Source organism: Euleptes europaea, chromosome 2 (assembly GCF_029931775.1).
Source record: "Euleptes europaea isolate rEulEur1 chromosome 2, rEulEur1.hap1, whole genome shotgun sequence".
Lineage (NCBI taxonomy): Eukaryota > Metazoa > Chordata > Lepidosauria > Squamata > Sphaerodactylidae > Euleptes > Euleptes europaea.
The window spans coordinates 100,633,100-100,645,039 of record NC_079313.1 but is presented as its reverse complement, the minus strand read 5'-3'; the positions used below and the strand labels follow the sequence as shown (position 1 = coordinate 100,645,039).

Genomic DNA, 11,940 nt, shown 5'->3' with positions numbered 1-11,940 from the left:
CATAGGTAGTGTTATCTCAAATATTTGTTGTAAAATCAGTATTTCATTTAAGCAAGGTTATTTATTATATTGTCATCCCCACCTTTTGTGGAATGCAAGGCAGTGTCCCAGGAGACCTCCCGTCCAAGCGTCAAGACGCAGGTCTTCTTAGTAAGGTTGCTGTGTCTTCAGGCTACATCATGGGGTAAGATGTGGCCCAAGTGAAGGATCAGACATCTCCAGTAAGTATTTGAGATCAAAATCATTTAGTCTGAATCCCAGCACATACATAAATCACATATCCTAAAAGAACCCATATGGGAAGGGCAAAACTTTTCGAATCCAAATTGCACTAGGTCAACTTCAGGTATCTCCTCACACAGCATCTTTCTGCTTAAATAAATACTGCAGCCCTGTCCATATGCATCAAACAATTCTTCCATACTGCAAAATCATCTTCTCTTGCCCTGACCCACCGTCATCACCTCCATCCACCTATAGGTCTCTCTTTCCCATTACAGTTATGTTTCCATTGAAATCTGTGATGAGACCAGTGTTCTTGAATGGCCCATTGAGTAGAATTGCATGTATTGTTTTTCTTTCAAAGGCTTTCCTTTTATTGAAAATTGTAAAAATTAAGGGAGGGCTGCTTTGATCACACTCACAGCATGTTTTTCCACAAGTGCCATCAATATGCGTCTTTCAATTACTGCATCAGTCCTACAGAAAAGCATTATCATACAGCTGGCCATGCACATCTGGTACAGTGGAATCCATATTAAAAAGTAGATGCTTACCATAGGAAAAAGACAGAAAAAGAAAGGTCACTGGGCTGTCAGGATGGTATGATTAAAAACATACACAGAAAAGGGATTAATATGTAATCTACAAATTGTCTAATTTAACAAAGATTCTCATCACCCAGTGAAATGAAAACATCCCAGGCAAATACTATGACTTGGATCCTAAGTGCCCTTACTGCTTGCAGTAAGCACTTTTGCTCATAGAGGGGAAGGGCAATTTTTGCTGATTGACCCCCTTTCACTAAAGCCCTCTACTTTGATCCCACAATGTACCTGGGGCATCCACTGACCCACAGGGGCTAATTTCAAGAGGACTACAGTCAGACAAGGAAGGTGTGAAGGCCACTGTGCAGCACATAGGACCCAAGCCAGTATGCATGGGCAGGGGTGGACACTATATGCTACTCTGAAGTCTATTCCATGAGTTATTGATTTATAATTTGTAATTTTCGTAATTGCTGCTGAAGGCATCCAAAAGAAGAATGTGCATGCTCTGGGAAGTCAAAAGGGATCAGAACTGAAATGACAGAATGGAATCAACAAGGTCTGTGACCCAACTGCACTGACTTGAGTAGAAATTCTCAAGATCTTTGAGTATCTGTCCAAATGTCTCCACTTTGATCCCAACTCTATCTAGGCACAGATTGCATGAGAAACTTTGTATGGCCTGTAACATTCACTTAATGTGCTTTCTGTTGGGGAAATAACTTCCCTTCATTGTCCTCAGTTGACATAAAAATATTCCCTTTTCTTTCTTTTTCAAAAGAAAAATTGCATGATTTTTGTCTCACTCTTCCAATTATTTTCTTGTCTCAAAACCCAAATAAAAACCCAACCCTAGCCTGTTTTGTCTTCTGCATTGCTTGTTGGATGAATAAAGATAACTATATTTTTCCCCCCTAAAAGCATCATGATAAAGTAAAGGCCTAGATCTTCACTGAAGGTTCTCCTGCCTAACACTTGATTCTACTGTGGGGCTGCTGACACAGCAAAGAGTGATCAGCAATGGAGCAGAACAACATCCATCTCTTCAATAAGTATGCTGATCTACCACTGAACTAAGGGAAGGACTATCAGAGGGGGCTGTTAGTGTGGAGTAGTAGTGTCATGTCAATAGGGATCAAGTGCTAACTGTCTTCACATACTGACCTCAAGAGTCAAGTACAGCAGATCTTACCCACTTGTTGGTCTTTACCTTTTATGGCGACAATGGCTTTGCTGAATGCCTGGCCTAGAGCATTGTTCGCTACCACTTTGTATTCTCCTTCATCTGATGGTGTGACTCCTGGGATCACCAGGGAGCAGACCCCAAAATCATTTTTGGTGAAGAAGGAAGGATCCTGGGAGAGGTTCTTGCCATCCTTGTACCAAGTCACCTGTGGAACTGGATATCCGGTCACTGCACAGCTCATGTGACAATCAAATCCTAAAGTCACAATGTGTGGTTTCAGTTGGACAAGAAATCGTGGAGGCTGGCTTTGGTTGATCCCCTTATATCTTGGAAGCCTGACTTCAAATTTACCTGTAAGAGGCACACAAAAAAGATGAGGTTACAAAGGGTTAAATTAAGAGTTAAGCAAATGCTCTTCATATATTTTGTGGATACACTTGGATCACTTCTCTTGATACAAACAAATTTCCTGGAAATAATGTAATGTCATGTCCTCATAGGAGCATATTGTATGTATTGAGAATGACTAGTTGCACGATATTTCATTCACAATAGAAACAGTTAGCAAACCAGCACCGGTTTACCTTCATGGCCAATTTACCCTTTGTTTTGTGAATACTCCAAGGCTGTACTGTTTCAGAAGGATCACTGATTCCCATGAAATTTTTTGCCAGAACTCTGAAGTAATATTCTCTTCCTGGCACAAAACTGGAGACCGTGCACTTGTTTGTGTAAATCAGATCAGACACCAGTTCCCATGATCCCTTGCAGGCATCACGTTTCATGACCATGTAATAGAGGTTATTTTCTCTTTTCTCTGTTGGTGAAGGCTCCCAAATCAGAGTCACTGTATCAGGGACATTCTCAACCAGCTGAATAGGACCAGGGGATTCTGGGATATCTGCAAAATGAAAACAAACGAAATCAGGTGCTATTGCTAGAATTTTGCACCAGCTGTGTACACCCTCAGAATGTTCTCCCATGGAAGCCCTCTATCAAAGTTATTTGTTTGGCCACCACCTGGGCTTGCTCCCCAGAATGGATTTCCGGAAGAACTGAGAATGGCTCCTGACTCTTGTAACAGCCTTGGCCATAGGCAATAAACTGAACCTTGAACCTTGAGAATGGTCCAGTTCCTGTGGCAATGCATGATTGGCCTGTTCATGCAAGATATTGATGGATATTAGGCCAGGTGGTGAATCATGTCTGCTGTTGGTATTTTAAATTCTGTGAAGCATATGGTTTTGACATCTTGTAGCTAGCTTGGCTGGCTTTGTAAGCTGCCTTCGATCACTGTTTATGGCACGAAAGGCAGGTTAAAATGTTTTGAAATAGGGGACCATATCATAATATGTTTAAAATGTTTTAAAATGGGGACCATATCATAATACCATATATACTCGGGTATAAGCTGACTTGAGTATAAGCCGAGGTGCCTAATTTCACCCCAAAAATGGGGAAAAATTAGGCACCCGCGTATAAGCTGAGGGGGAAATGCACCCCCTCCCCCCCCGTAGGCTTACCTGATCGGGCTCCAGGCGCGCAGGCAGGCAGGCAGTGGCGGCGGTGGCGGCCCCCTCCCTGCACGCAGGAGGCCCCGCAGGGTCAGCTGGCAAGCGGGAGGACCGGCCCGAGTGAGGTGGGGGGTGGGGGGGAAGAAACCGCCGCTGCCCAGCAGAAGGAGGGGTGGGGTGGGGTGGGAAGAAACCGCTGCCGCCGCACAGAAGGCACAATCGCGCAAAAGGCACGATCGGGTGGGTGGGGTGGGGTTGGGGGGAAGAAGCCGCCGCCACCGCGCAGAAGGCGCTATCGGGTGGGGTGAGGGGGAGAAGGCAGGACAGCCCACCCATCAGCTGGCCGGCGGGAGCACGCTGGGAGAGGGCCCGTCAGGCAAATTACCATATTGACCCGAGTATAAGCCGAGGTGAGTTTTTTAAGCCAAAAATCAGCGGCCGCAGAAGGCTTCCCCAGTCCGGTCCTGGGTGGAGGGAGTCAGGTGCGTTCGGCGGCGGCGGCCACGCTGCCTTCCAGCGGCTGCAGGAGGCCCTCACAGGGCGCTCCTGGCCGGGGGAAACCACGTGGGCCCGGCAGCGGTGGCGGCAGCGATGGCGGTGGCGGTAAGTTGCCCCCTCCCTCCTCTCTCCCTCCTCTACCGAGGCCGGCTTTTTCAGCCCTTTTTTTGGGCTGAAAAACTCGGCTTATACGCGAGTATATACGGTATATCATAATACGTAGGCCACAAAAGGCACAAGTATAGGGAACAGTAAATTTCATGTTCACAGAATGCAAAAACAACTGCTAGTCTGGAAAGTGGGCAGTGGTGGCTATAATAAAGTAAAAATGTGTCTTTGGAATCAGAGACACAAATTATGAAAAACACTGGAAACCCCTTGACCAAATGTTCAGCACATTAAGCCTTTATCAACAATAGCCATGGAAAGCTAACAAACCTCTAACTAGTTGCAACAATGTAATTGTTAGTTTAATTTGTTCATTGTTCACTTTCTTAAAAAGGTAGCCAACTGACTCCAAAGATCCACAGATCACTTGTATCCTATCCTATGGTGTACTTGAGGCAGACTAAACAATTAGTTTTAAAAGAAGAAGACCTTAGCTCAGAGTTTGCCTATGGAAAGAAGCCAGTTTTCACTCTCTTTGTCTTCCAGAAAGAAATATCTGTTGACAGTTGGTACAACTGCTTTTCGTAAAGTGTAAACGAAGAGGCTGATAGTCTGCCATATTTGGGGGTGGGTGTCCTATTCCATTTCTGACAGTTGTCCATAAAGGCTTGCTGCAGCATGTGCTCCATGTTCCTTTTTTGGATAGTGCTAAATGTGTTCACTTGTTGTGACCTCTAATTGCCCCACTGACTTTATCCCTTTTATGGACAATGGGAAAACTTGCATAGCTCCTACCTGTTTAGCCCAGGTAAATTAAGCAGGAATATGCTACTGAGCCCATTTTCCAAAAGGATGAATGTGTTTTGCAAGTTGCAAGTTGTGTTTTGCAAGTTGCAAACTCTGTGCGTGCTTGTTACCTATGACTTGGACTAGAAAGCTGAAGGTCTCTTTCTTCCCACTCTCAGTTTGGAGGGTGATGGTATAAAGGCCACTGTCCGAATATTCAGCTCCTGGTATTATGACTTGGGTCAGGCCTTCTCTGGTAGCAATTGTGGCTTTGTAGGGCAGAGAAAACCCATCCCTAAGCCAAATCACTTCAGGAGTTGGGGAAGCCTATTGAAAAAGAAACACATAATCAACCTACACGGTTTTTAACAGTAGCATACCATGTTTCAGGAGTAGAACTGTATTTTTCCACACAAACCAATCCTCTCACAGACAGCAACACTGGTACCATCTAGGCCATTGCAGTAACACCACAGCTGCACTCAGATATTTATTTATTTAGAATAGTTGAATTCTGCCTTTCCACCAAATAAATAGTGCCAAAAATGCTTACAATGAATTTTTAAAAAATCATTAAAACTAAACAATTTGAAATGATAAAATTAGCAAGCATCCGATTTGAATTAAAACAGCATAGAATTAAGTCAAAATAAAGAGGAATCAACACAGTTTCAAATTCAACAATGTATTCCTCTAAAAATGCCCTTTGAAATAACAACAACAACAATAATCTCAACCAGACCATCTGGAGGTGAGGAGAGTGGATCTTATAGGGTTGCCTGAAGGTTTGAGGGTAGAGCCTGGAAATGGTGGGGTTTGGGGTGGGGCAAGAGAATTTCGAGGCAAGAGACATTCAAAGGGGGTTTGCCATTGCCTGCCTCCTCATAGGCTGAGAGAACTGTGACTGGCCCAAGGTCACCCAACAGGCATCATGTGAGGAGTGGGGAATCAAACCTGATTCTCCAGACTAGAGTCCGCTGCTCTTAACCACTACACCATGCTGGCTCTCTCAAGGGATATTTAGAAGTGCTTAAATATAGTTGAATAGTGCCAGGCTTTCCCATTTGCTTTTATCAGTAAAAAGAATGTTGTAATTATAGTGTTGAGTCCCTATGCATCTCTGGAACGTTTCCTGTCAGAGAAGAGAACTGGATACCTCTACATCAACTGTATTACTTCCACTGAATGCAGGATTTAGGAATCACTTCGGAAGATCATTGTAACTGCTCGATCTTAAACCCTGTTTAGGTGGAAGCATGTCCCAGTGATTTAAAACTGGATGCCCTTCCTAGTAACCATGCTTAGGATCACATTTTTAATGTGTTTCAAAATACTAGAGCTGGGGTGGGGCTCATTTACAAGTATGGAGGGTATTTTCAGTGACATCACTATGGTAAATGTAAAGGGATACACAAAAGGATTACAAAATTTGGCCACCATCTGTACAACACAGTCAAGAAAACAATATATGGTGCTGGAGTTTGAGTTGTTGTGTTCTCAACAATGAGCTATACTTACTTCAAAAGGAACGCGCACACGAATGGTATCCCCAGCTTTGACAATCATGAAGCTTTTCATAGTGTCATTTACTAAGAGCTTGGGGTAGACTGAAATGAAAACCAATAAACACATTGCAGATTTATGATGCATACCCAAAGACACTTTGAAAATATAGTGAATACCTAGAGATACCATCCACTACAAATGCTTCCACAACAATACAGTATTCACAACTACTCAATCATGTTCTGTAAATAATCTCACAATTCATTACCTTAAGCTTTTGATTTATATGGGGGAGGGGGACTGAATGGGGAAATGAAGTATGGGCCCACAATGGGATTGAGGCAGTCAGATCATCCCTGGCCAGCAGGGCAGAAGCACCTGTGGATACACATCTGGCTGCTTTGCCTCTATTTTGCACGGTGCTGCGCCTACGGCCACAAACACAGCTTTTGGTGAGTCCGCAGTTGTGGTTTTCCATATACAGAGGATGATTCTCCTGCTTCCACTTCCTGTGGCAGCCCCATTTGCCCCCTAATCCTGTTCCTGGATGGGGGTATAATTGGGGCTGCTGCAGAAAAAGGAAAAATGTGGTCCGCAGGTAGAAATCCTTGTGCCCATAGACAAGGTGTTCTGGGTCCAAGCTATAATTTCCAAGGCATAAAGCCATCTGTTTTGACTCACCAGAGGGAGGAACAGCTTGGATGTAAGTGTCTAGCTGAACAGGATCACCAGAACCTCCATCGTTGACTGCTCTCACACGTAGGAAATACATTTCCCTGGGTTTTAGCTTTCTCACTGTATAAGTAGTTGTTGCTGTTGGGAGAGCATTACACTGGGTCCATTTCAGAACATCAGAGTGTCGCATTTCTACAATATACCCCTTTGCATGACTTTCTTCCTCTGATTCTGGTTTCTTCCATGACAAAGAAATGCTGGTATAGTCAGTACTGACCACTTTAAGATCCCTCACTGGACCCGGAGGTTCTGGAAAAGAGATGATTAATTGACATTTGTACATTTCAAAGACTTAAATTCTGCCTCCCATTGTTTGTCTTGCTTCATTGCACTTTGTAATATGCATGAGCATAGCATATTAGAGATGATACAGCATAGCACATTAGACATGATACAGACTGCAGGTACAATGCAGAAAAATGGTTTTACATCAGGCATGAAAGGAAATATCCATCCCCAATTCTTCCTATAACCCTGACAATTATTCCTAACTCTTTATTCCACTATAGTAACTTGTCCTCATCACTCTTCATAATTCACTGAAATCCCATACTGTCCCCCTATCAACAGTGTTATGATACTTTGTGTTACAATATCTTCTCTCCAGGATCAGAGGGGCATACCTTTTGTATTAGGTGCTGTGGAACACAGGCAGGATGGTGCTGCTGCAGTCTTCTTGTTTGTGGGCTTCCTAGAGGCACCTGGTTGGCCACTATGTGAACAGACTGCTGGACTTGATGGGCCTTGGTCTGATCCAGCATGGCTTTTCTTATGTTCTTAATATCTGGTATGTGCCTGAAGCCCATAAAGCGTAATAAACTGACATGCTTGAAATGCTACAGCCATATTTTCCCCTCCTGCATTTTCTCACAGTCAGTTCCATGATCAGTGGCTAGTGAGTATTTTTATCATTTGGACTTTCCTTAATCCAAGGTGCAAATTCGACAGTACTGAGGTGGTTGTATGCCACCTCCTGCTATCTATATGGCAATTTACATACAAATTCATGATTAGGACTCATCAAGTGATCAGATGTGTTTATGGACATATCACAAATGTTTTGTGTGAATTAATTTTCTACCCGCTTTCTGTGCTGCTTCCCAGAGCCATGTCCAGTAGGAGAGCTTGTCCAAACCACTTACTCATGGGATCCCGAGCAAAAACGGCATCTGAGGGTGAACTGGCCTCACCCGCCCCTGCAGCACTGATAGCGGCCACACGGAATTCGTACTGCAGCCCCTCCTTCAGATCAGTCACTGTGTATTTTTTGTCTATGGAAATAAATAATCAAATGTGAAATCATGATTTTTTTTTTTTGCAAACTATCTTACTGGTGCCATGATGCCTTTAAATGTGTCATACTTTGGGTTCTGTAGTAAACAGCTACAGCAGAAATGCAGTGAAATAATAGCGTCACTTTTGTATGATATGTTTGTCTGCTTTTCTGCCCAGAAGAACAAAGCAAGATCAATTCACCTGGAGAAAATGGCCACTTTGGCAATTGGACTCTATGGCATTGAAATCCCTCCCCTCCCCAAACCCCACCCTCTTCAGGCTCCACCCCTAAAACCTCCCACCAGTGGCAAAGAGGGACCTGGCAACCCTAATAATACCACAGCATCAACATCAGCTCTACTAAGAAGGCCTGACAAAACTTTTTATGATTATCTGAAAAAGTTTGTGGTGTGGGGATTACACAAACAACATGTATACAGTACAAAGAGTTGTGCTATGGCTCCTCCTTCCAATTATCTATATGCATAACAACCTTATCACAAGTGTAAAGGTGCAAAATTAAGCCCCAATGTAAAAGCTTCAGTAATTTTAAAACAAGGTGTGCACTTCTAAGCAAGAGTGGTAAGAATGTGACAATGAGTGAGAGGAAGGTTGGTAAGGTTGGTAAGAATGCTACAGTGAGTGAGGGGAAGGTTGGGAAATCCCTGGAGATTTGTGGATGGAGCCTGGGGAGGGTGGAGTTTGAAGAGGGGAAGGACCTTAGCAGGGTATAATACCGTAGAATCCACTATCAAAAGCTGCCATTTTCTCCAGGAGAACTGATCTCTTGCAGTCTAGAGATTAGTTTTAATTTCAGGAGATCTACAGATGAGGCCTGAAGATTGGAAACCCCAAAACAGAAAGGTGGAACCCTGGCTGGGAAATATCACAATTCATAGAACAGTAAAGACAGTGTGTTGTGGTGTGTGGTGTTTTGCTACGGAAATATTTTGTGTGTCTTTTATTTCTGTGAATTCATGTGAGTATGCTGTGGTTTAAAAGGTAGGCCACTAAGGTAAGAAAGAGGGAGGCTGGATGGGTGAGTGAAGTGTGTTATGACTGGGTGGTAGCTGCATCCTAGGGGGCAGAGAGACAAATGTTCAGTGGGTTGGTGTGTGAGAGAAAAGAGAAAGTGAAGAGAGGGTGAAGAGATTGAGTGAGGTGCTGCGGAAAGTGACAGAAACCTGTGTTCTTTATGCAGAAGTTATTAGCCTAAGTGGTGAGTAAAATAAGCCTTTGTGGCTACGTCTCCTTAGGGAACTTTAGAGAAATGAGGAGGCTTTCTTGCAACCCAGACGTTAGTAGTATAAAGGAAACCTACAGACCTGCTTTTGAACCACACTGAAACTATTAAGTTGCTTACCTGTGATGGGCAAGTCACTGACAGGGGTCCAAGTGTTGCTGCCCTTCTTGCATTTCTCAACTGTGTAGCCTGAGATTCGGGAGTTGCCTGTCTTACGTGGTGGTGCCCAGGAGAGTGTGATGGCACCCTTGTTGGCACTGACAATTTTAGGAGGAGCGGGAGGGCCAGGAAAAGCTAAGGGGAAAAAATGATGCTCAATACTGTTACAACAATTCTGCTACCCCATATTACAAGGATAATTTCTAAGAGAGTGCATGTTCTTAAATGGGTATTGCGATAGAGCAACTTTTCAAAAATTAGATTGCTATTTAGGGAAGTTAGAGATTTTGTGGTGAAAGCTATAAGATGTTTAGTTATTCTCAGTAGGTTACGTTCAAGACACATTTTATTTTCTTCTAGTTAGTAAGCCGTTAGAATGTTGCTAAGATGGCTGAAACTATATGCCTTATTAAACTTCAGTTGTGCTGAACAAATAGCTGAGAACAATAGTAACAAAGGGTTAAATTATAAGCCCTCTGCTTAGCAACCATATCACTTCCATGTTCTACACAAACACACAAAAATAGTAGTAATGATGGTGAAAGTATGGAGAAGAAAGTTACCAGGAGTTGCAGCCAAATAAATGATTGCTTGGTCTCCTAAACCAGTGGTTGCCAACCTTTTTTCACTTGCTCCCTCCTTGGCAGCCCATTTCCCTAAATTGTACCCCTTGTATTACCAAAATATTTGTAAATAATATAGTTGATGTTATTTCAAATGCCTTTTCCTGCCATTATTCTTTTTTTTTCCCGCATTCCCCTAAATATCCTGGTTTGTACCCCTGGGGGTACATCTACCTCAGGTTGGGAATCACTGTCCTAAACCAATATGCAAAATTTAATTCTTTTTTATATACCTAATAACTTTCTCCCCTTGGTTTTCTAGCCCACAATCTAGTTTCCAACTCCCCCTTGACTGTCCACTTCTTTTTTCTCTGTGGTGTATAGTCCTCCCTACTCTATCAGATTTTCTTCCATCATACTTCTCGGAAAGTTTGCCCTGTGCCTCCATAGAGATACAATGATACATTTCCCACTGTTTAAAGCCCGGCTTCTCCATTGAGATACCTTGCAAAGATCACATTAAAGAGTATGAACACAGCCGCTTTGCCAATGCTTTTCAATGGAGGAGGATGGGGTGATCCCCTCCAGACCCCCTTACCCAATCTTTACCAAACTTGAGGGTTCTTGCAAAGAGAGTCCCTTCTAGCTACCCTGAAAATTTGGGAACTCTACCTGCAATAATGCCCCCCCCCCAGGAGTCATGTAAAGACTTTCCTGAAAAAGCCAGATTTTCAGGAATGGCAAATTCGGCTTTGCCAACATCCCGGATTTTGTGGATTCGGTAAACCCGAACCAGAAATTTACCAGAATGGCATTTTCCCGGTATTTTTTTGGTTCGGTTTTTACCGAATCAACAGCCCTAGTGAAGAAGCATCCAATTCAGATTTCACCACTGCCGTGAATACATGAAGGGGCCTTTGCCACTTTCTTTCTGCAACATGGACACAATAGAATTAACCTACCTTACAGAATTTTTGAAAGGATTACTGAAATAATGTGTGTGAAACATTTTGAATGCTCAATAAATGGTGCATAATGGTAAACATTATTATGAGATGGAATGGAAACATTACATTCCAGTTGAACCTGGTCCATGTTTCAGTTATGTGACAATTCCGGATGGGGTATTAGATGTTTCACAAATATCTGACCAACATACTGAGGCCCTCTGTTACCTTTGGTAGCAGCCATCACCTCTTCAGATTCAAGTGCCTCGCTGGTTCCTTCAGCATTCACCGCTTTCACTTTGAAGTAGTAGCTTTTGTCATGTTCCACTTTGTTGGTGGTGAAAATAGTGCTGCTCTCATTGGTTTCACCCAGTGTCAGCCAGGTCTTTCTACCAACCTGCTGCCTTTCGATAATATACTTCTGTATTGGCTTACCCCCATCATCTTTTGGGGGCTTCCACCGGATAGTTATGCCACTTGTGGATGTGTCAACGACTTCTATGGGACCCACAGGAGGCTGTGGCTTATCTGAATGGAGGAGAAAAACAAAGGATATGGAAAAGGTGGCTACTGGAACTGGTAGTTGCCAAGATTCCCATCCAAAGATTTAGACTGAAGTCAGATGTGGGGGGGGGGGAGAAAGAGAGAGAGAT

The 11,940-nt window shown here is 43.3% G+C and overlaps 1 protein-coding gene across 1 annotated transcript in view; it reads right to left on the bottom strand.

Annotated features, from left to right (window-relative positions):
* Positions 1-1,939: 1,939 nt before the first annotated feature.
* Positions 1,940-11,940, bottom strand: part of IGFN1 (immunoglobulin like and fibronectin type III domain containing 1) — a 34,720-nt gene continuing 24,719 nt past the window's right edge. The window contains exons 15-22 of the mRNA XM_056844852.1: positions 11,516-11,815; positions 9,739-9,912; positions 8,243-8,371; positions 7,047-7,349; positions 6,378-6,466; positions 4,991-5,186; positions 2,555-2,854; positions 1,940-2,304 (exon numbers count right to left, since the gene is read on the bottom strand). Of these exons, the coding sequence (XP_056700830.1) occupies positions 1,940-2,304; positions 2,555-2,854; positions 4,991-5,186; positions 6,378-6,466; positions 7,047-7,349; positions 8,243-8,371; positions 9,739-9,912; positions 11,516-11,815 (1,856 nt within the window). The remainder of the gene's footprint in view (positions 2,305-2,554; positions 2,855-4,990; positions 5,187-6,377; positions 6,467-7,046; positions 7,350-8,242; positions 8,372-9,738; positions 9,913-11,515; positions 11,816-11,940) is intronic.